Source organism: Fringilla coelebs, assembly GCF_963513975.1.
Source record: "Fringilla coelebs genome assembly, chromosome: 34".
NCBI classification, from domain to species: domain Eukaryota; kingdom Metazoa; phylum Chordata; class Aves; order Passeriformes; family Fringillidae; genus Fringilla; species Fringilla coelebs.
In genome coordinates this window covers 495,753-523,484 of record NC_140060.1, presented here as the reverse complement: position 1 = coordinate 523,484, position 27,732 = coordinate 495,753, and the positions used below count along the sequence as shown (strand labels likewise).

At 50.5% G+C, this 27,732-nt stretch overlaps 1 protein-coding gene across 1 annotated transcript; it reads right to left on the bottom strand.

Annotated features, from left to right (window-relative positions):
- Positions 1-153: 153 nt before the first annotated feature.
- LOC311164680 (dehydrogenase/reductase SDR family member 4-like) lies at positions 154-23,194 on the bottom strand. Its single transcript, XM_084224213.1, has 9 exons — positions 23,043-23,194; positions 18,257-18,374; positions 16,512-16,571; positions 15,429-15,530; positions 14,258-14,328; positions 13,040-13,091; positions 7,761-7,895; positions 3,367-3,422; positions 154-373 (listed from the first exon to the last, which is right to left on the bottom strand). The coding sequence occupies exons 1-9, from the start codon at positions 23,162-23,164 to the stop codon at positions 259-261; spliced, it is 831 nt and encodes a 276-aa protein (XP_084080339.1). The 5' UTR covers positions 23,165-23,194; the 3' UTR covers positions 154-258.
- Between the last annotated feature and the right edge of the window lie 4,538 nt (positions 23,195-27,732).

The following is a 27,732-nucleotide window of genomic DNA, read 5'->3' as shown; positions in this document are numbered from 1 at the left end:
CCCAGTCCCTCCCAGTCCCTCCCAGTCCAAACCAGTAACCACAAACACCAATTAGAATCGATACAAAATTTTTTATTCCACATCTAATTTGCATAAATCTGCATGCTGATGAGGTAGGCGTGGCCAGAGGCTTGTCCAGACCCCTTCCAGTCCCTCCCAGTCCAAACCAGTAACCCCAAACACAATCCACCATCAAGATACTGACTTTTATTTTGCATAAAATTTGCATAAATCTGCATGTTGATGAGGTGGGCGTGGTCAGAGGCGGGGCCGCGCCCCCCCGGCCACCAGCAGGGTCTGCCCGGCCACGAAGGCGGCCTGGGGGGACACGAGGAACAGCACGGCCTGGGCCACGTCCTGAGGGGAGCCCAGCCTGGAAATGGAACTGGTTTGTACTGGTTTGGACTGGTTTATACTGGGAGGGACTGGGAGGGGGAAAAATGGGGGAAAAACGGGAAAAAACGGGGAAAAAATGGCTAAAAATGGGAAAAAACTGCATGAAAAGGGTTAAAAATGGGATTAAAATGGCATGGAAAGGGTTAAAAATGGGGGAAATGGGAACTGGGGTTACTGGTTTGTACTGGGAGGGACTGGGAGGGACTGGGAGGGGAGAAAAGGGGGAAAATGGGGAAAAATGGGGAAAAATGGCTAAAAACGGGAAAAATATGTTAAAAATGGTGGAAATATGGCAAAGAAAGGGTTAAAAATGGAGGAAATGGGAACTGGGGTTACTGGTTTGGACTGGTTTGGACTGGGAGGGGGGAAAATGGGGGAAAAATGGGAAAAGACGGGGAAAAAATGGCTAAAAATGGCTAAAAACAGAGTGAAAATGGCATGGAAAGGGTTAAAAATGGTAAGGAAAGGGTTAAAAATGGGGGAAATGGGAACTGGGGTTACTGGTTTGGACTGGGAGGGACTGGGAGGGACTGGGGAGGGACTGGGGAGGGGGGGAAATGGGGGAAAAATGGGAAAAAACGGGGAAAAAACGGCTAAAAATGGCTAAAAACACAGGGAAAATGGCATGGAAAGGGTTAAAAATGGCAAGGAAAGGGTTAAAAATGGGGGAAATGGGAAGTGGGGTTACTGGTTTGGACTGGGAGGGAATGGGAGGGACTGGGAGGGGGAAAAATGGGGGAAAAAAGGGGGAAAATGGTTAAAAGCAGCTGGGCCTGGGGGGACACGAGGAACAGCACGGCCTGGGCCACGTCCTGCGGGGAGCCCAGCCTGGAAATGGAACTGGGGTTACTGGTTTGGACTGGGAGGGACTGGGAGGGACTGGGAGGGACTGGGAGGGGGGAAATGGGGAAAAAACGGGGAAAAAACGGCTAAAAATGGTGGAAATGTGGCAAAGAAAGGGTTAAAAATGGCATTGAAAGGGTTAAAAATGGGGGAAATGGGAACTGGGGTTACTGGTTTGAACTGGGAGGGACTGGGAGGGAACTGGGAGGGGGAAAATGGGGGAAAATGGGGAAAATGGGGCCAAAAAATGGCTAAAAATGGGAAAAATATGTGAAAAAATGGTGGAAATATGGCAAAGAAAGGGTTAAAAATGGGGGAAATGGCAGGAAATGGGAACTGGGGTTACTGGTTTGGACTGGTTTATACTGGGAGGGACTGGGGAGGGGGAAAATGGGGGAAAAACAGGAAAAAACGGGGAAAAAAACGGCTAAAAATGGCTAAAAATACAGGGAAAATGGCATGGAAAGGGTTAAAAATGGCAAGGAAAGGGTTAAAAATGGGGGAAATGGGAACTGGGGTTACTGGTTTGGACTGGGAGGGACTGGGAGGGACTGGGAGGGAACTGGGGAGGGGGAAAAATGGGGGAAAAAACGGGGAAAAAATGGCTAAAAATGGGGAAAATATGTGAAAAAATGGTGGAAATATGGCAAAGAAAGGGTTAAAAATGGGGGAAATGGGAACTGGGGTTACTGGTTTGGACTGGTTTGTACTGGGAGGGAACTGGGAGGAACTGGGAGGGACTGGGAGGGACTGGGAGGGGGGAAAATGGGGGAAAAACGGGGAAAAAATGGCTAAAAATGGCTAAAAATGGCAAAGAAAGGGTTAAAAAGGGCAAAGAAAGGGTTAAAAATGGGGGAAATGGCTGGAAATGGGGGCTGGGGTTACTGGTTTGGACTGGGAGGGACTGGGAGGGAACTGGGAGGGACTGGGAGGGGGAAAATGGGAAAAATGGCATAAAAATGGCATAAAAATGGCATAAAAATGGCATGGGAAGGGTTAAAAATGGGGGAAATGGCTGGAAATGGGAACTGGGGTTACTGGTTTGTACTGGGAGGGACTGGGAGGGACTGGGGAGGGGGAAAATGGGGGAAAAACGGGAAAAAAACGGCAAAAATATGTTAAAAAATGGTGGAAATATGGCAAAGAAAGGGTTAAAAATGGCATGGAAAGGGTTAAAAATGGGGGAAATGGGAACTGGGGTTACTGGTTTGGACTGGGAGGGACTGGGAGGGACTGGGAGGGAACTGGGAGGGACTGGGAGGGACTGGGAGGGACTGGGAGGGACTGGGCAGCGAAAAAATGGGGGGAAAAAGGTGAAAAAATGGTAAAAAATGGCAAAGAAAGGGTTAAAAATGGGGATTTGGGGTTACTGGTCTGTACTGGTTTATACTGGTTTATACTGGTTTGTACTGGGATGGCACTGGGAGGGACTGGGAGGAACTGGGAGGGACTGGGAGGGACTGGGAGGGACTGGGAGGTGAAAAGATGGGGGAAAAAGGTGAAAAAATGGTAAAAAATGGCAAAGAAAGGGTTAAAAATGGGGATTTGGGGTTACTGGTCTGTACTGGTTTATACTGGTTTATACTGGGAGGGAACTGGGAGGGACTGGGAGGGAACTGGGAGGGACTGGGAGGGACTGTGAGGGACTGGGAGGGACTGGGAGGGGGAAAAATGGGGTAAAAAGGGGAAAAAATGGTAAAAAAATGGGAAAGAAAGGGTTAAAAATGGGGATTTGGGGTTACTGGTCTGTACTGGTTTATACTGGTTTATACTGGTTTGTACTGGGAGGGACTAGGAGGGACTGGGAGGTGAAAAAATGGGGGAAAAAGGTGAAAAAATGGTAAAAAACTGGCATAGAAAGGGTTAAAAATGGGGATTTGGGGTTACTGGTCTGTACTGGTTTATACTGGGAGGGACTGGTTTGAACTGGTTTGTACTGGGAGGGACTGGGAGGGAACTGGGATGGACTGGGAGGGACTGGGAGGCGAAAAAATGGGGGAAAAAGGTGAAAAAATGGTAAAAAACTGGCAAAGAAAGGGTTAAAAATGGGGGAAACTGGTTTATACTGGTTTATACTGGTCTGTACTGGTCCATACTGGTTTATACTGGTCTATACTGGTTTCTCACCTCTCTGCTCCCAGTTCTCTCAGCGCCTGCTCCCGCACGGCCTCGTCCTCCCAGAGCTGAGGGGGGGAGAAAAACCAGTACAGACCAGTTAAAACCAGTATAAACCAGTACAAACCAGTATAAACCAGTATAAACCAGTACAAACCAGTATAAACCAGTACAAACCAGTATAAACCCCAATTTAACCAAATTTTAACCATTTCTCCTCCTTTTCCTCCTGTTTTTTCCTTCTTTGACCCCTCCCAGTATAAACCAGTAACTCCCAGTCCCCTCCCAGTCCCCTCCCAGTATAAACCAGTACAAACCAGTACAAACCAGTATAAACCAGTACAAACCAGTAACCCCAAATCCCCTTTTTAACCCTTTTTTTCCCATTTTTCACCCAATTTTCGCCCTTTTCCCCCCATTTCTTCACTCTCTGACCCCTCCCAGTCCCTCCCAGTATAAACCAGTAACTCCCAGTCCCCTCCCAGTCCCTCCCAGTATAAACCAGTACAAACCAGTATAAACCAGTACAAACCAGTAACCCCAAATCCCCATTTTTCACCCAATTTTCGCCCTTTTCCCCCCGATTTTTCGCCCCCCGCCCCCTCCCAGTATAAACCTGTAACTCCCAGTCCCCTCCCAGTCCCCTCCCAGTTCAAACCAGTACAAACCAGTACAAACCAGTATAAACCAGTAACCCCAAATCCCCATTTTTTTCCCATTTTTCACCCAATTTTCGCCCTTTTCCCCCCATTTCTTCACTCTCTGACCTTTCCCAGTCCCTCCCAGTACAAACCAGTAACTCCCAGTTCCCTCCCAGTCCCCTCCCAGTATAAACCAGTATAAACCAGTATAAACCAGTAACCCCAATTCCCCTTTTAACCCTTTTTTTTCCATTTTTCACCCAATTTTTGCCCTTTTCCCCCCGTTTTTTCACCCTCTGCCCCCTCCCAGTTCCTTCCCAGTACAAACCAGTAACTCCCAGTCCCCTCCCAGTTCCCTCCCCGTATAAACCAGTATAAACCAGTATAAACCAGTAACCCCAAATCCCATTTTTCCCCATTTTTTACCCAATTTTCGCCCTTTTTCCCCCATTTCTTCACTCTCTGACCCCTCCCAGTCCCTCCCAGTATAAACCAGTAACTCCCAGTTCCCTCCCAGTGCCCTCCCAGTATAAACCAGTACAAACCAGTACAAACCAGTAACCCCAAATCCCTTTTTAACCCTTTTTTCCCCATTTTTTACCCAATTTTCGCCCTTTTCCCCCCATTTCTTCACTCTCTGACCCCTCCCAGTCCCTCCCAGTATAAACCAGTAACTCCCAGTCCCATCCCAGTTGCCTCCCAGTATAAACCAGTATAAACCAGTACAAACCAGTAACCCCAAATCCCCATTTTTAACCCAATTTTCGCCCATTTCCCCCCATTTTTCCCCCTCCCAGTCCCTCCCAGTATAAACCAGTAACTCCCAGTCCCCTCCCAGTCCCTCCCAGTACAAACCAGTACAAACCAGTATAAACCAGTACAAACCAGTAACCCCAAATCCCCATTTTTCACCCAATTTTCGCCCTTTCCCCCCCATTTCTTCACCCTCTGACCCCTCCCAGTCCCTCCCAGTATAAACCAGTAACTCCCAGTCCCCTTCCAGTTCCCTCCCAGTTCCCTCCCAGTCCCTCCCAGTACAAACCAGTACAAACCAGTAACCCCAAATCCCCTTTTAACCCTTTTTTTCCCATTTTTCACCCAATTTTCGCCCTTTCCCCCCATTTTTCCCCCTCCCAGTCCCTCCCAGTTCCTCCCAGTATAAACCAGTACAAACCAGTAACCTCAAATCCCCTTTTTAACCCTTTATAAGCCTTTTCCCCCCTTTTTAAGCCATTTTTTCCCCATTTTTCACCCGATTTTCACCCAATTTTCGCCCAATTTTTCACCCCTCACCCCCTCCCAGTCCCTCCCAGTCCCTCCCAGTATAAACCAGTATAACCCAGTCCCTCCCAGTACAAACCAGTAACCCCAAATCCCCTTTTTAACCCTTTCTAACCCTTTAAAATCCATTTTTTCCCCATTTTTCACCCGATTTTCACCCAATTTTCGCCCTTTTCCCCCCGTTTTTTCGCTCTCTGACCCCTCCCAGTCCCTCCCAGTATAAACCAGTAACTCCCAGTCCCCTCCCAGTACAAACCAGTACAAACCAGTAACCCCAAACCCCCTTTTTAACCCTTTCTCTTCCATTTTCTCCCATTTTTTCCCCATTTTTCACCCATTTTTCACCCAATTTTCGCCCTTTCCCCCCTATTTCTCTACCCCTCACCCCCTCCCAGTACAAACCAGTACAAACCAGTAACCCCAGTTCCCATTTCCCCATTTTTAACCCTTTCTTTCCCATTTTTAACCCTTTCTTTCCCATTTTTAACCCTTTAAATGCCATTTTAAACCCATTTTTCCCATTTTTTCCCATTTTCTCCCCCTTTTTCCACCCTCCCAGTCCCTCCCAGTTCCCTCCCAGTTCAAACCAGTACAAACCAGTAAGCCCAGTTCCAATTTCCCCATTTTTAACCCTTTCTTTCCCATTTTTAACCCTTTCTTTCCCATTTTTAACCCTTTAAATGCCATTTTAAACCCATTTTTCCCATTTTTTCCCATTTTCTCCCCCTTTTTCCACCCTCCCAGTCCCTCCCAGTTCCCTCCCAGTTCAAACCAGTACAAACCAGTAAGCCCAGTTCCAATTTCCCCATTTTTAACCCTTTCTCTGCCATATTTTCACCATTTTTCACCCGATTTTCACCCAACTTTCGCCCTTTTCCCCCCATTTCTCCGCCCCCCGCCCCCTCCCAGTCCCTCCCAGTATAACCCAGTAGAAACCAGTACAAACCAGTAACCCCAACCCCCCTTATTAACCCTTTTTAACCCTTTTTTCCCCTTTTTTAGCCATTTTTTCCCCATTTTTCACCCGATTTTCACCCAATTTTCGCCCTTTTTCCCCCGTTTTTTCACTCCCCGCCCCCTCCCAGCCCCTCCCAGTATAAACCAGTATAAACCAGTACAAACCAGTAACCCCAAACCCCCTTATTAACCCTTTTTAACCCTTTTTTCCCCTTTTTTAGCCATTTTTTCCCCATATTTCACCCGATTTTCACCCAATTTTCGCCCATTTCCCCCCGTTTTTTCACTCTCTGACCCCTCCCAGTCCCTCCCAGTATAAACCAGTATAACCCAGTCCCTCCCAGTACAAACCAGTAACCCCAAACCCCCTTATTAACCCTTTATAACCCTTTAAAATCCATTTTTCCCCATTTTTCACCCGATTTTCACCCAATTTTCGCCCTTTTTCCCCCGTTTTTTCACTCCCCGCCCCCTCCCAGTCCCTCCCAGTCCCTCCCAGTTCCCTCCCAGTTCAAACCAGTACAAACCAGTAAGCCCAGTTCCAATTTCCCCATTTTTAACCCTTTCTCTGCCATATTTTCCCCATTTTTCACCCGATTTTCACCCAATTTTCGCCCTTTTCCCCCCATTTCCCCCCCCCCCAGTCCCTCCCAGTCCCTCCCAGTATAAACCAGTACAAACCAGTAACCCCAGTTCCCATTTCCCCCATTTTTAACCCTTTCTTTCCCGTTTTTAACCCTTTCTTTCCCATTTTTAACCCTTTTTTTGCCACATTTCCCCCATTTTTTCCCATTTTTTCCCCATTTTCCCCCTCCCAGTTCCCTCCCAGTTCAAACCAGTACAAACCAGTAAGCCCAGTTCCAATTTCCCCATTTTTAACCCTTTCTCTGCCATATTTTCACCATTTTTTGTCCGTTTTTCACCCAATTTTCGCCCTTTTCCCCCCATTTTTCCCCCTCCCACCCCCTCCCAGTCCCTCCCAGTATAAACCAGTACAAACCAGTAACCCCAAATCCCCTTTTTAACCCTTTATAACCCATTTTCCCCCATTTTTAGCCACTTTTTCCCCATTTTTCACCCAATTTTCGCCCCTTTTCCCCCCTTTTTTCACCCCTCACCCCCTCCCAGTCCCTCCCAGTCCCTCCCAGTATAAACCAGTAACTCCCAGTCCCCTCCCAGTATAAACCAGTACAAACCAGTAACCCCAAACCCCCTTTTTAACCCTTTATAACCCTTTAAAATCCATTTTTTCTCCATTTTTCACCCAATTTCCCCCAATTTTCCCCCGTTTTTTCGCCCCCCCGCCCCCTCCCAGTATAAACCAGTAGAAACCAGTACAAACCAGTAACCCCAAATCCCCTTTTTAACCCTTTATAACCCTTTTTTCCCCTTTTTTCCCCATTTTTCCCCATTTTTCACCCGATTTTCACCCAATTTTCGCCCTTTTTCCCCCGTTTTTTCGCTCCCCGCCCCCTCCCAGTCCCTCCCAGTCCCTCCCAGTATAACCCAGTATAACCCAGCGCTCACAGCGGCGCTGAAGCGGGTCTGGATCAGCCCCGGGGCGACGCCGTTGATTCGGATCCCGCGGGGCAGCAGCTCCGGGCTCAGGGCGGCCACCAGCCCCAGCAGGGCCGTCTTGCTGACGCTGTACGGGCCCAGCCCCTGTGACGTCATCGGGACACGCCCACCTCATTAGCATATCGATAGACACGCCCACAACCCGTCCCACCCCAAACCAGTAAGGGAAAACCCAAAACCAGTACAAACCAGTAAGGAAAAATGCATTCCCAGTTCAAACCAGTAAGCCCCAAACTCCATCCCAGTTCATCCCAGTAACCCCAGAGCCCATCCCAGTACAAACCAGTACAAACCAGTAAGGAAAAACCCCAAACCAGTACAAACCAGTAAGGAAAAACACATTCCCAGTTCATCCCAGTAAGCCCAAACCCCCTCCCAGTTCATCCCAGTAACCCCAGAGTCCATCCCAGTACAAACCAGTACAAACCAGTAAGGGCAAACCCCAAACCAGTACAAACCAGTAAGGAAAAACACCAAACCAGTAAGGAAAAACGCATTCCCAGTTCATCCCAGTAAGCCCAAACCCCCTCCCAGTTCATCCCAGTAACCCCAGAGCCCATCCCAGTACAAACCAGTATAAACAAGTAAGCCCAAACCCCAAACCAGTACAAACCAGTAAGGAAAAACCCCAAACCAGTAAGGAAAAATGCATTCCCAGTTCATCCCAGTTGATCCCAGTAACCCCAGAGCCCATCCCAGTACAAACCAGTACAAACCAGTAAGGGAAAACCCCAAACCAGTACAAACCAGTAAGGATTATTGCATTCCCAGTTCATCCCAGTAACCCCAGAGCCCATCCCAGTACAAACCAGTACAAACCAGTAAGGGAAAACCCCAAACCAGTACAAACCAGTAAGGAAAAACGCGTTCCCAGTTCATCCCAGTTCATCCCAGTAAGCCCCAAACCCCCTCCCAATTCATCCCAGTAACCCCAGAGCCCATCCCAGTATAAACCAGTACAAACCAGTAAGGGAAAACCCCAAACCAGTAAGGAAAAACCCCAAACCAGTACAAACCAGTAAGGAAAAACGCGTTCCCAGTTCATCCCAGTTCATCCCAGTAACCCCAGAGCCCATCCCAGTACAAACCAGTACAAACCAGTAAGGGCAAACCCCAAACCAGTACAAACCAGTAAGCCCAAACCCCTCCCAGTGCAGCCCCAGCAGGGCCGTCTTGCTGACGCTGTACGGGCCCAGCCCCTGTGACGTCATCGGGACACGCCCACCTCATTAGCATATCGATAGACACGCCCACAACCCATCCCACCCCAAACCAGTATGAACCAGTAAGGAAAAACCCCAAACCAGTAAGGATTTATGCATTCCCAGTTCATCCCAGTAAGCCCAAACTCCATCCCAGTTCATCCCAGTAACCCCAGAGCCCATCCCAGTACAAACCAGTACAAACCAGTAAGGAAAAACCCCAAACCAGTACAAACCAGTAAGGAAAAACCCCAAACCAGTAAGGAAAAACGCATTCCCAGTTCAAACCAGTAAGCCCAAACCCCCTCCCAGTTCATCCCAGTAACCCCAGAGCCCATCCCAGTACAAACCAGTACAAACCAGTAAGGAAAAACCCCAAACCAGTACAAACCAGTAAGCCCAAACCCCTCCCAGTGCAGTCCCAGCAGGGCCGTCTTGCTGACGCTGTACGGGCCCAGCCCCTGTGACGTCACCCGGACACGCCCACCTCATTAGCATATCGATAGACACGCCCACAACCCGTCCCACCCCAAACCAGTAAGGGAAAACCCCAAACCAGTACAAACCAGTAAGGAAAAACGCATTCCCAGTTCATCCCAGTTCATCCCAGTAAGCCCCAAACCCCCTCCCAGTTCATCCCAGTAACCCCAGAGCCCATCCCAGTATAAACCAGTACAAACCAGTAAGGGCAAACCCCAAACCAGTACAAACCAGTAAGGAAAAACGCGTTCCCAGTTCATCCCAGTTCATCCCAGTAGGGCCCAGAGCCCCTCCCAGTTCATCCCAGTAACCCCAGAGCCCATCCCAGTACAAACCAGTATAAACCAGTAAGGAAAAACACCAAACCAGTACAAACCAGTAAGGAAAAAACCCAAACCAGTAACGAAAAACGCATTCCCAGTTCATCCCAGTAAGCCCAAACCCCCTCCCAGTCCATCCCAGTAACCCCAGAGCCCATCCCAGTATAAACCAGTACAAACCAGTAAGGAAAAACCCCAAACCAGTATAAACCAGTAAGGAAAAACCCCAAACCAGTAAGGATAAACCCCCTCCCAGTTCATCCCAGTCCATCCCAGTTCATCCCAGTTCATCCCAGTAACCCCAGAGCCCCTCCCAGTACAAACCAGTATAAACCAGTAACAAAAAACCCCAAACCAGTACAAACCAGTAAGCCCAAACCCCTCCCAGTGCAGCCCCAGCAGGGCCGTCTTGCTGACGCTGTACGGGCCCAGCCCCTGTGACGTCACCGGGACACGCCCACCTCATTAGCATATCGCTAGACACGCCCACAACCCATCCCAGCCCAAACCAGTAACAAAAAACCCCAAACCAGTACAAACCAGTAAGGAAAAACACATTCCCAGTTCATCCCAGTAAGCCCAAACCCCCTCCCAGTTCATCCCAGTAACCCCAGAGCCCATCCCAGTACAAACCAGTACAAACCAGTAAGGAAAAACCCCAAACCAGTAAGGAAAAACGCATTCCCAGTTCAAACCAGTCCATCCCAGTAACCCCAGAGCCCATCCCAGTACAAACCAGTAAGGATAAACCCCAAACCAGTAAGGGAAAACCCCAAACCAGTACAAACCAGTAAGGAAAAACGCGTTCCCAATTCATCCCAGTTCATCCCAGTAAGCCCCAAACCCCCTCCCAGTTCATCCCAGTAACCCCAGAGCCCATCCCAGTACAAACCAGTACAAACCAGTAAGGAAAAACCCCAAACCAGTAAGGGAAAACCCCAAACCAGTACAAACCAGTAAGGAAAAATGCATTCCCAGTTCATCCCAGTTCATCCCAGTAAGCCCCAAACCCCCTCCCAGTTCATCCCAGTAACCCCAGAGCCCATCCCAGTATAAACCAGTATAAACCAGTAAGGAAAAACCCCAAACCAGTACAAACCAGTATGAACCAGTAAGGATAAACCCCAAACCAGTAAGGAAAAACGCATTCCCAGTTCAAACCAGTTCATCCCAGTAACCCCAGAGCCCCTCCCAGTTCATCCCAGTAACCCCAGAGCCCATCCCAGTACAAACCAGTATAAACCAGTAAGCCCAAACCCCAAACCAGTACAAACCAGTAAGGAAAAACCCCAAACCAGTAAGGAAAAACGCATTCCCAGTTCATCCCAGTCCATCCCAGTCCATCCCAGTTCCCTCCCAGTCCATCCCAGTTCATCCCAGTTCATCCCAGTAACCCCAGAGCCCATCCCAGTATAAACCAGTACAAACCAGTAAGGGCAAACCCCAAACCAGTACAAACCAGTAAGCCCAAACCCCTCCCAGTGCAGCCCCAGCAGGGCCGTCTTGCTGACGCTGGACGGGCCCAGCCCCTGTGACGTCATCGGGACACGCCCACCTCATTAGCATATCGATAGACACGCCCACAACCCATCCCAGCCCAAACCAGTAACAAAAAACCCCAAACCAGTACAAACCAGTAAGGAAAAACGCATTCCCAGTTCATCCCAGTAAGCCCCAAACCCCCTCCCAGTTCATCCCAGTAACCCCAGAGCCCCTCCCAGTATAAACCAGTACAAACCAGTAAGGGAAAACCCCAAACCAGTAAGGAAAAACGCATTCCCAGTTCATTCCAGTTCATCCCAGTAAGCCCAAACCCCCTCCCAGTTCATCCCAGTAACCCCAGAGCCCATCCCAGTATAAACCAGTACAAACCAGTAAGGAAAAACCCCAAACCAGTAAGGATAAACTCCATCCCAGTCCATCCCAGTCCCTCCCAGTCCCTCCCAGTCCATCCCAGTCCCTCCCAGTCCATCCCAGTTCATCCCAGTCCATCCCAGTTCACCCCAGAGCCCATCCCAGTATAAACCAGTACAAACCAGTAAGGGCAAACCCCAAACCAGTACAAACCAGTAAGGAAAAACACGTTCCCAGTTCATCCCAGTCCCTCCCAGTCCATCCCAGTTCATCTCAGAGCCCATTCCAGTACAAACCAGTACAAACCAGTAAGGGAAAACCCCAAACCAGTAAGGATAAACCCCCTCCCAGTTCATCCCAGTCCATCCCAGTCCATCCCAGTTCACCCCAGAGCCCCTCCCAGTACAAACCAGTACAAACCAGTAAGGAAAAACCCCAAACCAGTACAAACCAGTAAGGAAAAACGCATTCCCAGTTCATCCCAGTAAGCCCAAACCCCCTCCCAGTCCATCCCAGTAACCCCAGAGCCCATCCCAGTACAAACCAGTACAAACCAGTAAGGGCAAACCCCAAACCAGTACAAACCAGTAAGGAAAAACCCCAAACCAGTACAAACCAGTAAGGGAAAACCCCAAACCAGTAAGGATAAACCCCCTCCCAGTTCATCCCAGTTCGTCCCAGTAACCCCAGAGCCCATCCCAGTACAAACCAGTACAAACCAGTAAGGAAAAACCCCAAACCAGTACAAACCAGTAAGGAAAAACACATTCCCAGTTCATCCCAGTAAGCCCAAACCCCCTCCCAGTCCATCCCAGTATAAACCAGTACAAACCAGTAAGGAAAAACCCCAAACCAGTATAAACCAGTAAGGAAAAAACCCCAAACCAGTAAGGATAAACACATTCCCAGTTCAAACCAGTCCATCCCAGTTCATCCCAGAGCCCCTCCCAGTACAAACCAGTACAAACCAGTAAGGGCAAACCCCAAACCAGTACAAACCAGTAAGCCCAAACCCCTCCCAGTATAAACCAGTCCAGACCAGTCCCTCCCAGTCCCTCCCGGTATAAACCAGTCCAAACCAGTCCAGACCAGTTCCCTCCCAGTCCAAACCAGTCCCTCCCAGTATAAACCAGTTCAGACCAGTCCAAACCAGTCCCTCCCAGTACAAACCAGTACCAAACCAGTCCCTCCCAGTACAAACCAGTCCCTCCCAGTCCCTCCCAGTCCCTCCCGGTATAAACCAGTCCAAACCAGTCCAGACCAGTTCCCTCCCAGTCCAAACCAGTCCCTCCCAGTCCCTCCCAGTCCAAACCAGTTCCCTCCCAGTCCAAACCAGTCCCTCCCAGTATAAACCAGTATAACCCAGTCTCACCGTCATTGGCTGGTACCCAGCGATCGATGACATCACCACGATGGCCCCGCCCCTGCAGCAGAGGGGGCGGGGTTTAGCGTTAACCACGCCCCCTGATTACTTCCAATTCAACTGGAGCTGTCAATCAAGCTGAGCCACGCCCCCTCGGCCGGCAATGGGAGCTCCCAGTTCAAACCAGTTCAAACCAGTTCAAACCAGTGGTGCCAAATTCCTCGCCCAGTCCATCCCAGTATAAACCAGTACAAACCAGTTTGATCCCAGTTCCATCCCAGTTCCTCCCAGTTCGTCCCAGTAACCCTAAATCCACTCCCAGTCCCTCCCAGTTCCTCCCAGTCCATCCCAGTCCTGCCCAGTCCCTCCCAGTCCATCCCAGTCCCTCCCAGTCCATCCCAGTCCCCTCCCAGTCCTTTCCAGTATATACCAGTAACCCCAAACCCCATCCCAGTCCCTCCCAGTTCCCTCCCAGTCTCTCCCAGTCCCTCCCAGTCCCTCCCAGTTCCCTCCCAGTCCCCCCAAAGCCCCTCCCAGTCCATCCCAGTTCCCTCCCAGTCCCTCCCAGTTCCCTCCCAGTTCATCCCAGTCCCTCCCAGTTCCCTCCCAGTTCATCCCAGTTCCCTCCCAGTCCCTCCCAGTCCCTCCCAGTTCCCTCCCAGTCCCTCCCAGTTCCCTCCCAGTCCCCCCAAAGCCCCTCCCAGTCCATCCCAGTTCCCTCCCAGTCCCTCCCAGTTCCCTCCCAGTTCATCCCAGTTCCCTCCCAGTCCCCCCAAAGCCCCTCCCAGTCCATCCCAGTTCCCTCCCAGTCCATCCCAGTTCCCTCCCAGTTCCCTCCCAGTCTCTCCCAGTCCCTCCCAGTTCCCTCCCAGTCCATCCCAGTTCCCTCCCAGTTCCCTCCCAGTCCCTCCCAGTTCCCTCCCAGTCCATCCCAGTCCCTCCCAGTTTGATCCCAGTCCATCCCAGTCCCTCCCAATTTGATCCCAGTCCATCCCAGTCCCTCCCAGTTTGATCCCAGTCCCTCCCAGTCCCTCCCAGTCCCTCCCAGTTCCCTCCCAGTCCCTCCCAGTCCCTCCCAGTTCCCTCCCAGTCCATCCCAGTCCCTCCCAGTCCCTCCCAGTTCCCTCCCAGTCCATCCCAGTTCCCTCCCAGTTCCCTCCCAGTCCCTCCCAGTCCCTCCCAGTCCCTCCCAGTTCCCTCCCAGTCCAAACCAGTGCTCCCAGTTACCCCCGTCTCTCCATGTGCGGCACCACCAGCCGCACCAACATGGCCGCCGCCGTCACGTTCACCTGGAACACCTGCGTGACGTCACAGGGGGCGTGGCTTAATGCTGGGAGTGGCCACACCTCCTTATGGGCGTGGCTTAAAGGTGGGAGGAGCCAGAACAGCTAAATGATGGGATGGGGGCGTGGTCAAAAGGGGATGATGTCATGGGAAAAGATGATAAGGGTGATGTAATGGGGGCGTGGCCAAAAGGGGATGATGTAATGGGGAAAATGGGATAAGGGTGATGTAATGGGGCGGGGCTAAAAGAGGGTGATGTCATTGTGGGCGTGGCTTGTGTGCGTAAAGGGGCGGGGCCAGAGGGGAGAAAATTTGGGGAAATTTGGGGAAATTTGAGGAAAAAAGGGAAAATTTGAGGTCAAATTTTGGAAATTTGGGGAAGTTTGAGAAAATTTGGGGAAATTTGAGGGAAAAATGGGAAATTTGAGGTCAAATTTCGGAAATTTGGGAAAAAATTGAGAAAATTTGGGGAAAAATTGGAAATTTGAGGTCAAATTTTGGAAATGTGGAAAAAGTTTGAGAAAATTTGGGGAAATTTGAGAGAAAAATGGGAAATTTGAGGTCAAATTTTGGAAATTTGGGAATTTTGGGTGGAAATTTGGCGGTTTTGGCGGGAAATTCTGCAATTTTGGCGGGAATTTGGGGAATTTTGCGGTTTTGGCGGGAAATTCGGCAGTTTTGGGGGGAATTTGGGAATTTTGGGTGGAAATTTGGTGGTTTTGGCGGGAAATCCAGGGAATTTGGGGCATTTGACGATTTTGGTGGGAAATCCGGCGATTTTGGCGGGAATTTGGGACATTTTGGGTGGAAATTTGGTGATTTTGGCGGGAAATTCTGCAATTTTGGCGGGAATTTTGGGGGATTTTGCGATTTTGGCGGGAAATTTTGTGGTTTTGGCGGGAATTTGGGAATTTTGGGTGGAAATTTGGTGGTTTTGGCAGAGAATTTTTGGAATTTTGGCGGGAATTTGGGGCATTCAGGAGTTTTGGCGGGAATTTTGTGGTTTTGGCGGGAAATTTGATGATTTTGGCGGGAAATCTGTCGATTTTGGCGGGAATTTGGGGCATTTTGGGGTTTTGGCGGGAAACCTGGGGGCGGGTGGGCGTGGCCTGACCTTGTCCCAGGTGCGCTCGTCGGCCTCGAGGGCGGGGCCCAGGTGAGGATTGACGGCGGCGTTGGAAACCAGGATGTCGATGGCGCCAAAGGTGTCCAGGGCCTGCCCAGGTGCGCACAGGTGAGCTCAGGTGAGGCCAAAATGCCCCAAAATCCATCCCAGGTGTGCCCAGGTGTGCCCAGGTGTGCCCAGGTGGGGACAGGTGAGCTCAGGTGAGACCAAAATCCATCCCAGGTGTGCCCAGGTGGGGACAGGTGAGCTCAGGTGAGCTCAGGTGAGCCCAGGTGGGGACAGGTGAGCTCAGGTGAGACCAAAATCCATCCCAGGTGTGCCCAGGTGGGGACAGGTGTGTCCCAGGTGTGCCCAGGTGAGCTCAGGTGAGCCCAGGTGAGACCAGGAGGCCCCAAAAATCCATCCCAGGTGTGCCCAGGTGAGGGACAGGTGAGCTCAGGTGTGCCCCAGCCCTCCCCAGGTGCCCCCAGATGCCCCCAGGTGTGCCCCAGGTAACCCTCAGGTAACCTCAGGTGCCCCCAGGTGTGCCCAGGTGCCCCCAGGTGTGCCCAGGTGAGCTCAGGTGAGTCCCCAGGTGCCCTCAGCTGTGCCCAGGTGTGCCCAGGTGCCCCCAGGTGTCCCAAGTGCCCCCAGGTGTGTCCCCAGGTGCCCCCAGGTGTGCCCAGGTGCCCCCAGGTGTGCCCAGGTGAGCTCAGGTGAGTCCCCAGGTGCCCCAGGTGTGCCCAGGTGAGCTCCCAGGTCCCCCCAGGTGCCCCCAGGTGTGCCCAGGTGTGCCCCAGCCCTCCCCAGGTGCCTCCAGATGCCCCCAGGTGTGCCCCAGGTAACCCCCAGGTAACCTCAGGTGCCCCCAGGTGTGCCCAGGTGAGCTCAGGTGAGTCCCCAGGTGCCCCCAGGTGTGCCCAGGTGAGCTCAGGTGAGTCCCCAGGTGCCCCCAGGTGTGCCCAGGTGAGCTCAGGTGAGTCCCCAGGTGCCCCCAGGTGTGCCCAGGTGTGCCCCAGGTGCCCCCAGGTGTGCCCAGGTGTGCCCCAGCCCTCCCCAGGTGTGCCCAGGTGTGCCCAGGTGAGCTCTCACCGCCTGCACCATCCTCTCTCGGTCCTCGGCTCGTCCCACGTGACACGTGACCCCGCTCACCTGCCGGCCCCGCCCCCCCCCGGGAGAACAGGTGAGAACAGAGACCCCCTCAGGTACCCCCAGGTGTGCCCAGGTACCCCCAGGTGTGCCCAGGTACCCTCAGGTGTGCCCAGGTACCCTCAGGTGTGCCCAGGTACCCCCAGGTGTGCCCAGGTACCCCCAAAACCCCCACCCAGGTGTGCCCAGGTGACCCCAAACCCCCTCAGGTACCCCCAGGTGTGCCCAGGTACCCCCAAAATCCCCAACCAGGTGTGCACAGGTACCCCCAGGTGTGCCCAGGTGACCCCAAAACCCCCTCAGGTGACCCCAAATCCTTCCCAGGTGACCCCAAAACTCCACCCAGGTGTGCCCAGGTGACCCCAACCCCCCCCCCAGGTGTGCCCAGTTGACCCCAATTCCCCTCTCAGGTGTGCCCAGGTGACCCCAAAACCCCTCAGGTGACCCCAACCCCACCCCAGGTGTGCCCAGGTGACCCCAACCCTCCCCCAGGTGACCCCAAATCCTCCCCAGGTGTGCTCACCTACAGGCCACGCCCCCTCAGGTGACCCCAACCCCCTCAGGTGTGCCCAGGTAACCCCAAAGCCTCCCCAGGTGACCCCAAAACCCCCCAGGTGTGCCCAGGTAACCCCAAATCCTCTCCAGGTGACCCCAAACCCCATCCAGGTGTGCCCAGGTGACCCCAAAGCCGCCCAGGTGACCCCAAATCCTCCCCAGGTGTGCCCAGGTGTGCCCAGGTGACCCCAAACCCTCCCCAGGTGTGCACAGGTGACCCCAACCCCACCCCAGGTGTGCCCAGGTGACCCCAACCCTCCCCCAGGTGACCCCAAATCCTCCCCAGGTGTGCCCAGGTATGCCCAGGTGACCCCAAACCCCATCCAGGTGTGCCCAGGTGACCCCAACCCCCCTCAGGTACCCCCAGGTGTGCACAGGTGACCCCCAAACCCCATCCAGGTGTGCCCAGGTGTGCCCAGGTGACCCCAACCCCCCCCAGGTGTGCCCAGGTGACCCCAAATCCTCCCCAGGTGTGCCCAGGTGACCCCAACCCTCCCCCAGGTGACCCCAAACCCTCCCCAGGTGACCCCAACCCCACCCAGGTGTGCCCAGGTGACCCCAATTCCCCTCTCAGGTGTGCCCAGGTGACCCCAAATCCTCCCCAGGTGACCCCAAATCCCCTCTCAGGTGTGCCCAGGTGACCCCAAACCCCATCCAGGTGTGCCCAGGTGACCCCAACCCCCCTCAGGTACCCCCAGGTGTGCCCAGGTGACCCCCAAACCCCGTCCAGGTGTGCCCAGGTGACCCCAACCCCCCTCAGGTACCCCCAGGTGTGCACAGGTGACCCCCAAACCCCATCCAGGTGTGCCCAGGTGTGCCCAGGTGACCCCAACCCCCCCCCAGGTGTGCCCAGGTGTGCCCAGGTGACCCCAAACCCCCTCAGGTGACCCCAAACTCCCCCCCAGGTGACCCCAAACCCCATCCAGGTGTGCCCAGGTGTGCCCCGGTGATCCCAAATCCTCCCCAGGTGACCCCAAAACCACCACAGGTGTGCCCAGGTGACCCCAAATCCCCTCTCAGGTGTGCCCAGGTGACCCCAACCCTCTCCCAGGTGACCCCAAACTCTCCCCCAGGTACCCCCAGGTGACCCCAACCTCCCCAGGTGTTCTTACCTGCAGGCCACGCCCCCTTACCTGCAGGCCACGCCCCCTCAGGTGCTCCACGGCTCTCTGGACGTTCTGGGCCTTGCGGGAACTGAGCAGCACCTGAGCCCCGGCCACGCCCAGCGCCTCGGCCACGCCCAGCCCGATCCTGGGGACACGCCCACCGTCACCTGGGCATGGCCACGCCCACCTGGGGTCACCTGGGGTCACCTGAGCCCCGGCCACGCCCACCTGGGGTCACCTGGGCATGGCTACGCCCATCTGGGGTCACCTGGGGTCACCTGAGCCCCGGCCACGCCCAGCGCCTTGGCCACGCCCAGCCCGATCCTGGGGACACGCCCACCATCACCTGGGGTCACCTGGGGTCACCTGGGCATGGCCACGCCCACCTGGGGTCACCTGAGGGTCACCTGAGCATGGCCACGCCCAGCCCGATCCTGGGGACACGCCCACCGTCACCTGGGGTCACCTGGGGTCACCTGGGATCACCTGAGCCCTGGCCACGCCCACCTGGGGTCACCTGGGGTCACCTGGGCATGGCTACGCCCACCTGGGGTCACCTGGGGTCACCTGAGCCCCGGCCACGCCCAGCGCCTCGGCCACGCCCAGCCCGATCCTGGGGACACGCCCACCTGGGGTCACCTGGGGTCACCTGGGGTCACCTGGGCCTGGCCACGCCCACCTGGGGTCAGCTGGGGTCACCTGAGCCTGGCCACGCCCATTTGGGGTCACCTGGGGCTGGCCACGCCCACCTGGGGTCACCTGGGGTCACCTGAGCCTGGCCACGCCCACCTGGAGTCACCTGGGCCTGGCCACGCCCATCTGGGGTCACCTGAGGGTCACCTGAGCCTGGCCACACCCATCTGGGGTCACATGGGAGTCACCTGAGCTTGGCCACGCCCACCTGAGGTCACCTGGGGTCACTTGAGGGTCACCTGAGCCTGGCCACGCCCATCTGGGGTCACCTGAACCTGGCCACACCCACCTGGGGTCACCTGGGTCTGGCCACGCCCACCTGGGGTCACCTGAACCTGGCCACGCCCACCTGGGGTCACCTGAGCCTGGCCACGCCCACCTGGGGTCACCAGGGGTCACCTGAGCCTGACCACGCCCACCTGGGGTCACCGGGGAGTCATGTGAGCCTGGCCACGCCCATCTAGGGTCACCTGAGGGTCACCTGAGCCTGGCCACGCCCATCCAGTTGCATTAGTTCGAGTTAACTTTATGCTAATTTTATGCTAATTTCAGTTTATTTTGGGTTAATTTTGGGGGGACTTTAAGGTCAAAAATCTACTTTTTTTTTTCTGTGTGGATTTTGGGTGAATTTGGGATTTTTTGGGTCAATTCAGGTGGTTCAGAGATCGAGAATTATTTTATTTAATTGGTGTTAATTTTATGCTAATTTTATGCTAATTTTATGCTAATTTTATGCTAATTTCGGTTAATTTCGGTGGGATTTTAGGTTAAAATATCGATTTTTGTTTCCTGTGTGGATTTTGGGGTGAATTTGGGAGTTTTTGGGTCAATTCAGGTGGTTCAGAGATCAAGAATTAATCTGAATTAATTTGCATTAATTACAGTTAATTTTATGCTAATTTTGGGTTAATTTTGAGTTAATTTTAGGGGGATTTTAAGGGAAAAAAATCCTAATTTTTTTCTGTGCAGTTTTGGGGTGAATTTGGGATTTTTGGGGGTCAATTCGGGCGGTTCAGAGATCGAGAATTAATTTTATTTAATTGGCGTTAATTTTATGCTAATTTTATGCTAATTTGGGTTAATTTTGGGTTAATTTCGGGGGGATTTTAAGTTAAAATATCGATTTTTGTTTCCTGTGGGGATTTTGGGGTGAATTCCGGCGGTTTTGGGGTCACTTCGGGGGGTTCAGAGATCGTGAATTAACCTGAATTAATTAACAATAATTTTATGCTAATTTCGGTTAATTTCGGGTTAATTTTGGGTTAATTTCGGGGGTGTTTTAGTTAAAATATCGATTTTTGTTTCCCGCGCGGGTTTTGGGGTGAATTCCGGCGGTTTCGGGGTCACTTCGGGGGGTTCAGACATCGAGAATTAACTTGATTTAATTAGCGTTAATTTTATGCTAATTTCGGTTATTTTTTGATTAATTTCGGGTTAATTTTGGGTGGTTTTAAGTTAAAATATCGATTTTTGTTTCCCGCGCGGATTTTGGGGTGAATTCCGGCGGTTTCGGGGTCACTTCGGGGGGTTCAGAGATCGAGAATTAACCTGAATTAATTAGCGTTAATTTTATGCAAATTTCGGTTATTTTTTGATTAATTTCGTGTTAATTTCGGGGGTGTTTTAGTTAAAATATCGATTTTTGTTTCCCGCAGGGATTTTGGGGTGAATTCCGGCAATTTTGGGGTAAATTCGGGGGGTTCAGAGATCGACGATTAATCTGAATTAATTAACAATAATTTTATGCTAATTTCGGTTATTTTTTGATTAATTTCGGGTTAATTTTGAGGGTATTTTAAGTTAAAATATCGATTTTTGTTTCCCGCGCGGATTTTGGGGTGAATTCCGGCGGTTTCGGGGTCACTTCGGGGGGGTTCAGACATCGAGAATTAACTTGATTTAATTAGCGTTAAATTTATGCAAATTTCGGTTAATTTCGGGTTAATTTTATGCTAATTTCGGGGGTGTTTTTAGTTAAAATATCGATTTTTGTTTCCCGCGCGGATTTTGGGGTGAATTCCGGCGGTTTTGGGGTCACTTCGGGGGGTTCAGAGATTGACGATTAATCTGAATTAATTAACAATAATTTTATGCTAATTTTATGCTAATTTGGGTTAATTTCGGGTTAATTTCGGGGGTGTTTTAGTTAAAATATCGATTTTTGTTTCCCGCGCGGATTTTGGGGTGAATTCCGGCGGTTTCGGGGTCACTTCGGGGGGTTCAGACATCGAGAATGAACTTGATTTAATTAACAATAATTTTATGCTAATTTCGGTTATTTTTTGATTAATTTCGGGTTAATTTTGAGGGTATTTTAAGTTAAAATATCGATTTTTGTTTCCCGCGCGGATTTTGGGGTGAATTCCGGCGGTTTTGGGGTCAATTCGGGGGGTTCAGAGATCGACGATTAATCTGAATTAATTAACAATAATTTTATGCTAATTTCGGTTAATTTTGGGTTAATTTCATGCTAATTTCGGGGGTGTTTTAGTTAAAATATCGATTTTTGTTTTCTTGGGGGATTTTGGGGTGAATTCCGGCGGTTTTGGGGTCACTTCGGGGGGTTCAGACATCGAGAATTAACTTGATTTAATTAGCGTTAATTTTATGCTAATTTCGGTTATTTTTTGATTAATTTCGGGTTAATTTTGAGGGTATTTTAGGTTAAAATATCGATTTTTGTTTCCTGGGGGGATTTTGGGGTGAATTCCGGCGGTTTTGGGGTCACTTCGGGGGGTTCAGAGATCGACGATTAATCTGAATTAATTAACAATAATTTTATGCTAATTTCGGTTAATTTTTGATTAATTTCGGGTTAATTTCGGGGGCGTTTTAGTTAAAATATCGATTTTTGTTTCCCGCGTGGATTTTGGGGTGAATTCCGGCGGTTTCGGGGTCACTTCGGGGGGTTCAGACATCGAGAATTAATCTGAATTAATTTGCATTAATTTTATGCAAATTTCGGTTATTTTTTGATTAATTTCGGGTTAATTTTGAGGGTATTTTAGGTTAAAATATCGATTTTTGTTTCCCGCGTGGGTTTTGGGGTGAATTCCGGCGGTTTTGGGGTCACTTCGGGGGGTTCAGAGATCGAGAATTAATCTGAATTAATTTGCATTAATTAGAGGTAATTTTTTATTAATTTTCGGTTAATTTTATGCTAATTTCGGGGGTGTTTTTAGTTAAAATATCGATTTTTGTTTCCCGCGCGGATTTTGGGGTGAATTCCGGCGGTTTTGGGGTCACTTCGGGGGGTTCAGAGATCGAGAATTAATCTGAATTAATTAACAATAATTTCATGCTAATTTCAGTTATTTTGGGTTAATTTTATGTTAATTTCGGGGGTGTTTTAAGTTAAAATATCGATTTTTGTTTCCTGGGGGGATTTTGGGGTGAATTCCGGCGGTTTTGGGGTCACTTCGGGGGGTTCAGAGATCGACGATTAATCTGAATTAATTAACAATAATTTTATGCTAATTTCGGTTATTTTTTGATTAATTTTATGCTAATTTTGAGGGTGTTTATAGTTAAAATATCGATTTTTGTTTCCTGGGGGATTTTGGGGTGAATTCCGGCGGTTTCGGGGTCACATCGAGGGGTTCAGACATCGAGAATTAACTTGATTTAATTAGCGTTAATTTTATGCTAATTTCGGTTATTTTTTGATTAATTTTGGGTTAATTTCGGGTTAATTTGAGGGTATTTTAGGTTAAAATATCGATTTTTGTTTCCCGTGGGGATTTTGGGGTGAATTCCGCGGTTTCGGGGTCACTTCGGGGGGTTCAGACATCGAGAATTACCTTGATTTAATTTGCATTAATTTTATGCAAATTTCGGTTATTTTTTGGTTAATTTCGGGTTAATTTTGGGGGGTTTTAAGTTAAAATATCGATTTTTGTTTCCCGCGGGGATTTTGGGGTGAATTCCGGCAATTTTGGGGTAAATTCGGGGGGTTCAGAGATCGATGATTAATCTGAATTAATTTGCATTAATTACAGTTAATTTTAAGTTAATTTTGGGTTAATTTTGGGTTAATTTGGGGGGATTTTAAGTTAAAATATCGATTTTTGTTTCCCGCGGGGATTTTGGGGTGAATTCCGGCGGTTTTGGGGTCACTCACCCGTCCGTCCCCGCTGTCACCAGCGCCACTTTCCCCTCCAGGGCTCGCGGGGATCCCCCCGAGCTCAGCGGGGACGCCCCGAAAACCGCCCGGAACCCCCCCGGGAGCCCCGCGCGCCACATCCCGGACTGGGACAAACTGGGACAAACTGGGAGGGGGGCAAGGGGCACTGGGACAAACTGGGAGGGGTTTAAAGGGCACTGGGAGGGACTGGGAGGGACTGGGAGGGACTGGGGGGGGTTTAAAGGGCACTGGGAGGGACTGGGAGGGACTGGGAGGGACTGGGAGGGGCTTAAAGGGAACTGGGAGGGACTGGGAGGGACTGGGAGGGACTGGGATGGGCTTAGGGGTTACTGGGAGGGACTGGGATGGGTTTAAAGGGCACTGGGAGGGAACTGGGAGGGACTGGGAGGGGCTTAAAGGCCACTGGGAGGGACTGGGAGGGACTGGGAGGGACTGGGAGGGGCTTAAAGGGAACTGGGAGGGACTGGGAGGGACTTAAAGGGCACTGGGACGGACTGGGAGGGGTTTAAAGGGAACTGGGAGGGACTGGGAGGGACTGGGAGGGACTTAGGGGTTACTGGGAGGGACTGGGAGGGGTTTAAAGGGCACTGGGAGGGACTGGGAGGGACTGGGAGGGGCTTAGGGGTTACTGGGAGGGACTGGGAGGGGCTTAAAGGGAACTGGGAGGGACTGGGAGGGACTGGGAGGGACTGGGGGGGGTTTAAAGGGAACTGGGAGGGACTGGGAGGGGCTTAGGGGTTACTGGGAGGGACTGGGAGGGGCTTAAAGGGAACTGGGAGGGACTGGGAGGGACTTAAAGGGCACTGGGACGGACTGGGATGAACTGGGAGCGGGGCAAGGGGCACTGGGACAAACTGGGAGGGACTGGGAGGGGTTTAAAGGGTACTGGGAGGGACTGGGAGGGACTGGGAGAGACTGGAGGGGGTTTAAAGGGAACTGGGATGGACTGGGACGAACTGGGAGGGACTGGGAGGGGGGCAAGGGGCACTGGGACAAACTGGGAGGGGACTGGGAGCGGGGCAAGGGGCACTGGGACAAACTGGGAGGGAACTGGGAGGGGTTTAAAGGGCACTGGGACCAACTGGGAGGGGACTGGGAGCGAGGCAAGGGGTACTGGGACAAACTGGGAGAGGTTTAAAGGGCACTGGGAAGGACTGGGACAAACTGGGAGGGAACTGGGGGGGGCTTAAAGGGCACTGGGAAGGACTGGGACAAACTGGGAGGGGACTGGGAAGGGTTTAAAGGGCACTGGGAGGGACTGGGACAAACTGGGAGGGACTGGGAGGGGCTTAAAGGGCACTGGGAGGGACTGGGAGGGGCTCAGGGGTTACTGGGAGGGACTGGGAGGAGCTTAAAGGGCACTGGGAGGGAACTGGGAGGGACTGGGAGGGGCTTAAAGGGCACTGGGACAAACTGGGAGGGACTGGGACCAACTGGGAGGGGACTGGGAGCAGGGCAAGGGGTACTGGGACAAACTGGGAGAGGTTTAAAGGGCACTGGGAGGGACTGGGACAGACTGGGATAAACTGGGATGGACTGGGAGAGGTCTAAAGGGAACTGGGACAAACTGGGAGGGGACTGGGACAAACTGGGAGGGACTGGGAGGGGCTTAGGGGTTACTGGGAGGGACTGGGAGGGAACTGGGAGGGGTTTAAGGGTCACTGGTTTATACTGGGAGGGACTGGGAGAGGATTTGGGGTGACTGGGAGGGACTAGGACGGACTGGGAGGGACTGGATTCAAACTGGGATGAACTGGGATGGACTGGGAGGGAACTGGGATGGACTGGGATGGACTGGGAGGGAACTGGGAAGGACTGGGATCAAACTGGGATGGACTGGGATGGACTGGGATCAAACTGGGATGGACTGGGAGGGAACTGGGAAGGACTGGGATCAAACTGGGATGGACTGGGATGGACTGGGATCAAACTGGGATGGACTGGGAGGGAACTGGGATCAAACTGGGAGAGACTGGGATGGACTGGGAGGGAACTGGGATGGACTGGGATGAACTGGGAAGGAACTGGGAGGGACTGGGATCAAACTGGGATGAACTGGGATGGACTGGGATCAAACTGGGATGAACTGGGATGAACTGGGATCAAACTGGGATGAACTGGGAGGGCCCTCGCTCCCCCCCTTTTATTCAAACCATTAAAATGACCCAAAAAAAGGAAATTTTACCTCAAATTTTCCGGATTTCGGGGAGATTAAAAGGGTTTAAAATCCTCCTCATCGAAAAGTTGAAATTTTGGGTGGAAATCCTCGGATTTTGCTTAAAAAATAACCAAAATTGAAGATTTTGGATATTAATGTCTTTAAACTGCTCAAAAAGTGCAAATTTTACCTCAAATTCCTTCACAAAGTCACCAAAAATTGGAATTTTGACTAAAATCTCCTCAAAAAATCACCAAAAATTGGATTTTGAACAAAAATCTTTTCATAAAATCACCGAAAATTGGAATTTTGACAAAAATCTCCTCAAAAAAACACAAAAAAATTTGGATTTTTGACAAAAATCTCCTCATAAAATCACCAAATTTGGATTTTTGACAAAAATCTCTTCACAAAATCACCAAAAATTGGATTTTTGACAAAAATCTCCTCAAAAAAACACAAAAAAATTTGGATTTTTGATAAAAATCTCCTCACAAAGTCACCAAAAATGGAATTTTGACAAAAATCTCCTCATAAAATTAAAAAAAATTGGATTTTTGACAAAAATCTCCTCACAAAGTCACCAAAATTGGATTTTTGACAAAAATCTCTTCAAAAAATCATAAAAAAATTGGATTTTTGATTAAAATCTCCTCACAAAATCACCAAAAATGGAATTTTGACAAAAATCTCCTCATAAAATTAAAAAAAATTGGATTTTTGACAAAAATCTCCTCATAAAATCACCAAAATTGGATTTTTGACAAAAATCTCCTCACAAAATCACAAAAAAATTGGATTTTGGATAAAAATCTCCTCACAAAGTCACCAAAAATGGAATTTTGACAAAAATCTCCTCATAAAATTAAAAAAAAAATTGGATTTTTGACAAAAATCTCCTCACAAAGTCACCAAAATTGGATTTTTGACAAAAATCTCCTCACAATATCACCAAAAATTGGATTTTTGACAAAAATCTCCTCACAAAGTCACCAAAAATTGGATTTTTGACAAAAATCTCTTCACAAAGTCACCAAAAATTGGATTTTTGACAAAAATCTCCTCACAAAGTCACCAAAAATTGGAATTTTGAAAAAAATCTCCTCAGAAAGTCACCAAAATTGGATTTTTGACAAAAATATCCTCACAAAATCACCAAAATTGGATTTTTGACAAAAATCTCCTCACAAAATCACCAAAAATTGGATTTTAACTTTTTTACCTCAGACCCTTCCTCGAATCCCAAAATCTTGGAAATTTTCCTCAAATCTCTTCACTAATCCCTCAAAAAAACCCCAAAAAATAATTTTTACCCCACATCCCCTCACAAAATCCCCCTAAATGTAATTTTTTTGCCTCAAATCCCTCACAAATTATTTTTTTTTACCTCGAATCTCCTCAGGCCTTTCCTCAAACCTGCGAAATTCCGCCCTGAACCCCTCACAAAACCCCCACAAAACCCCTTTTTTCTCCTCAAAACCGCGCTTTTTTCCCCCAAAACCCTTCTCCGCCAATTCATGACTGAAATAACTTTAATCCCCGCCTTTAAATTTAACCGAAATTCGCATTTTTCGCCTCATTTTACGGCTTTAATTCCACCCGTCAAGTCATGCCCTCAACCAAAATGGCGGCGGCGCCTTCCCGCCCTTTTTGCTTCCCGCCCTGCCCTTAAACAAAATGGCGCCCGCGCCTTCATTCGCGCCCTCATCGCACTGTACGCATGCGCAGCCGCCATTTCGCGCCGTTGTCCTGCATTGCCCATAACAAAGATGGCGCCCGCGCTGCGTCACCGCCGCCATTTTGTGGACGCCGCCACTCCCTCAGGCGCCAGAATCCAAGATGGCGCTCGCCAGCGTCCTCCGCGCGGAGCTCCCGGAATTTTCCAAAACTTTTCCCAAATCTTTTTCCAAAGGTTTTTCCGAGGATTCCGAGGAGATCCCCGAAATCCTGAGGGATCTCTCCGGCCCTCCGCGGGTTCTGGCGGCTCCTCCTTTGGGATTTCATGAAGAGCCGGAGGGGCCCGGCATTCAGATTCTTCACGGCACCACAACTTTGGCTTTTAAGGTGAGGGGAAAAATGCTTCAAAATTCATTTTTAAACTTAAAATCGCGGCTGGGGAGGGAAAAAATTCCGGTTTTCACCCAAAAATCGGGGCTTGGGGGGGTTGGGGGGGGGGGTGAGGAGATTTCATTTTGGATTCAAAAATTGCTATTTAATCTCATTTTTCCTCGTAAAATCATATTTTTTCCCTATTTCCCCATTTCTCACCCTTTTTTCCCCCAATAAAATCCCATTTCCACCTTAAAAAACGGTTTAATCCATTTCCCTCACTTCAATCCTCTATTTTCCCTCTAAAATATTTTTTCCCTCAATTTCCCCCCTTTTTTCCCAATTTCCTCTCCCTAAAAATGGATTTTTCTCCAATTTTCCCATTTTACCCCCTAAAATCCCCTTTTTTTCCCCTCAAAATTTTCCAATTTATTCAATTTTTCCCTATTTTTCCATTTT

Bases quoted from the DNA above. Each gene is read 5' to 3' on its own strand.
- LOC311164680 (XM_084224213.1), bottom strand. From the start codon at position 23,164: ATGTGGCGCGCGGGGCTCCCGGGGGGGTTCCGGGCGGTTTTCGGGGCG. The intron at 15,531-16,511 runs GTGAGAGCTCAC...GCACCTGGGCAG, and splicing joins GAGAGAGGATGGTGCAGGCG to GCCCTGGACACCTTTGGCGC. The intron at 3,423-7,760 runs GTGAGCGCTGGG...TCCCCCCCTCAG, and splicing joins AGACCCGCTTCAGCGCCGCT to CTCTGGGAGGACGAGGCCGT.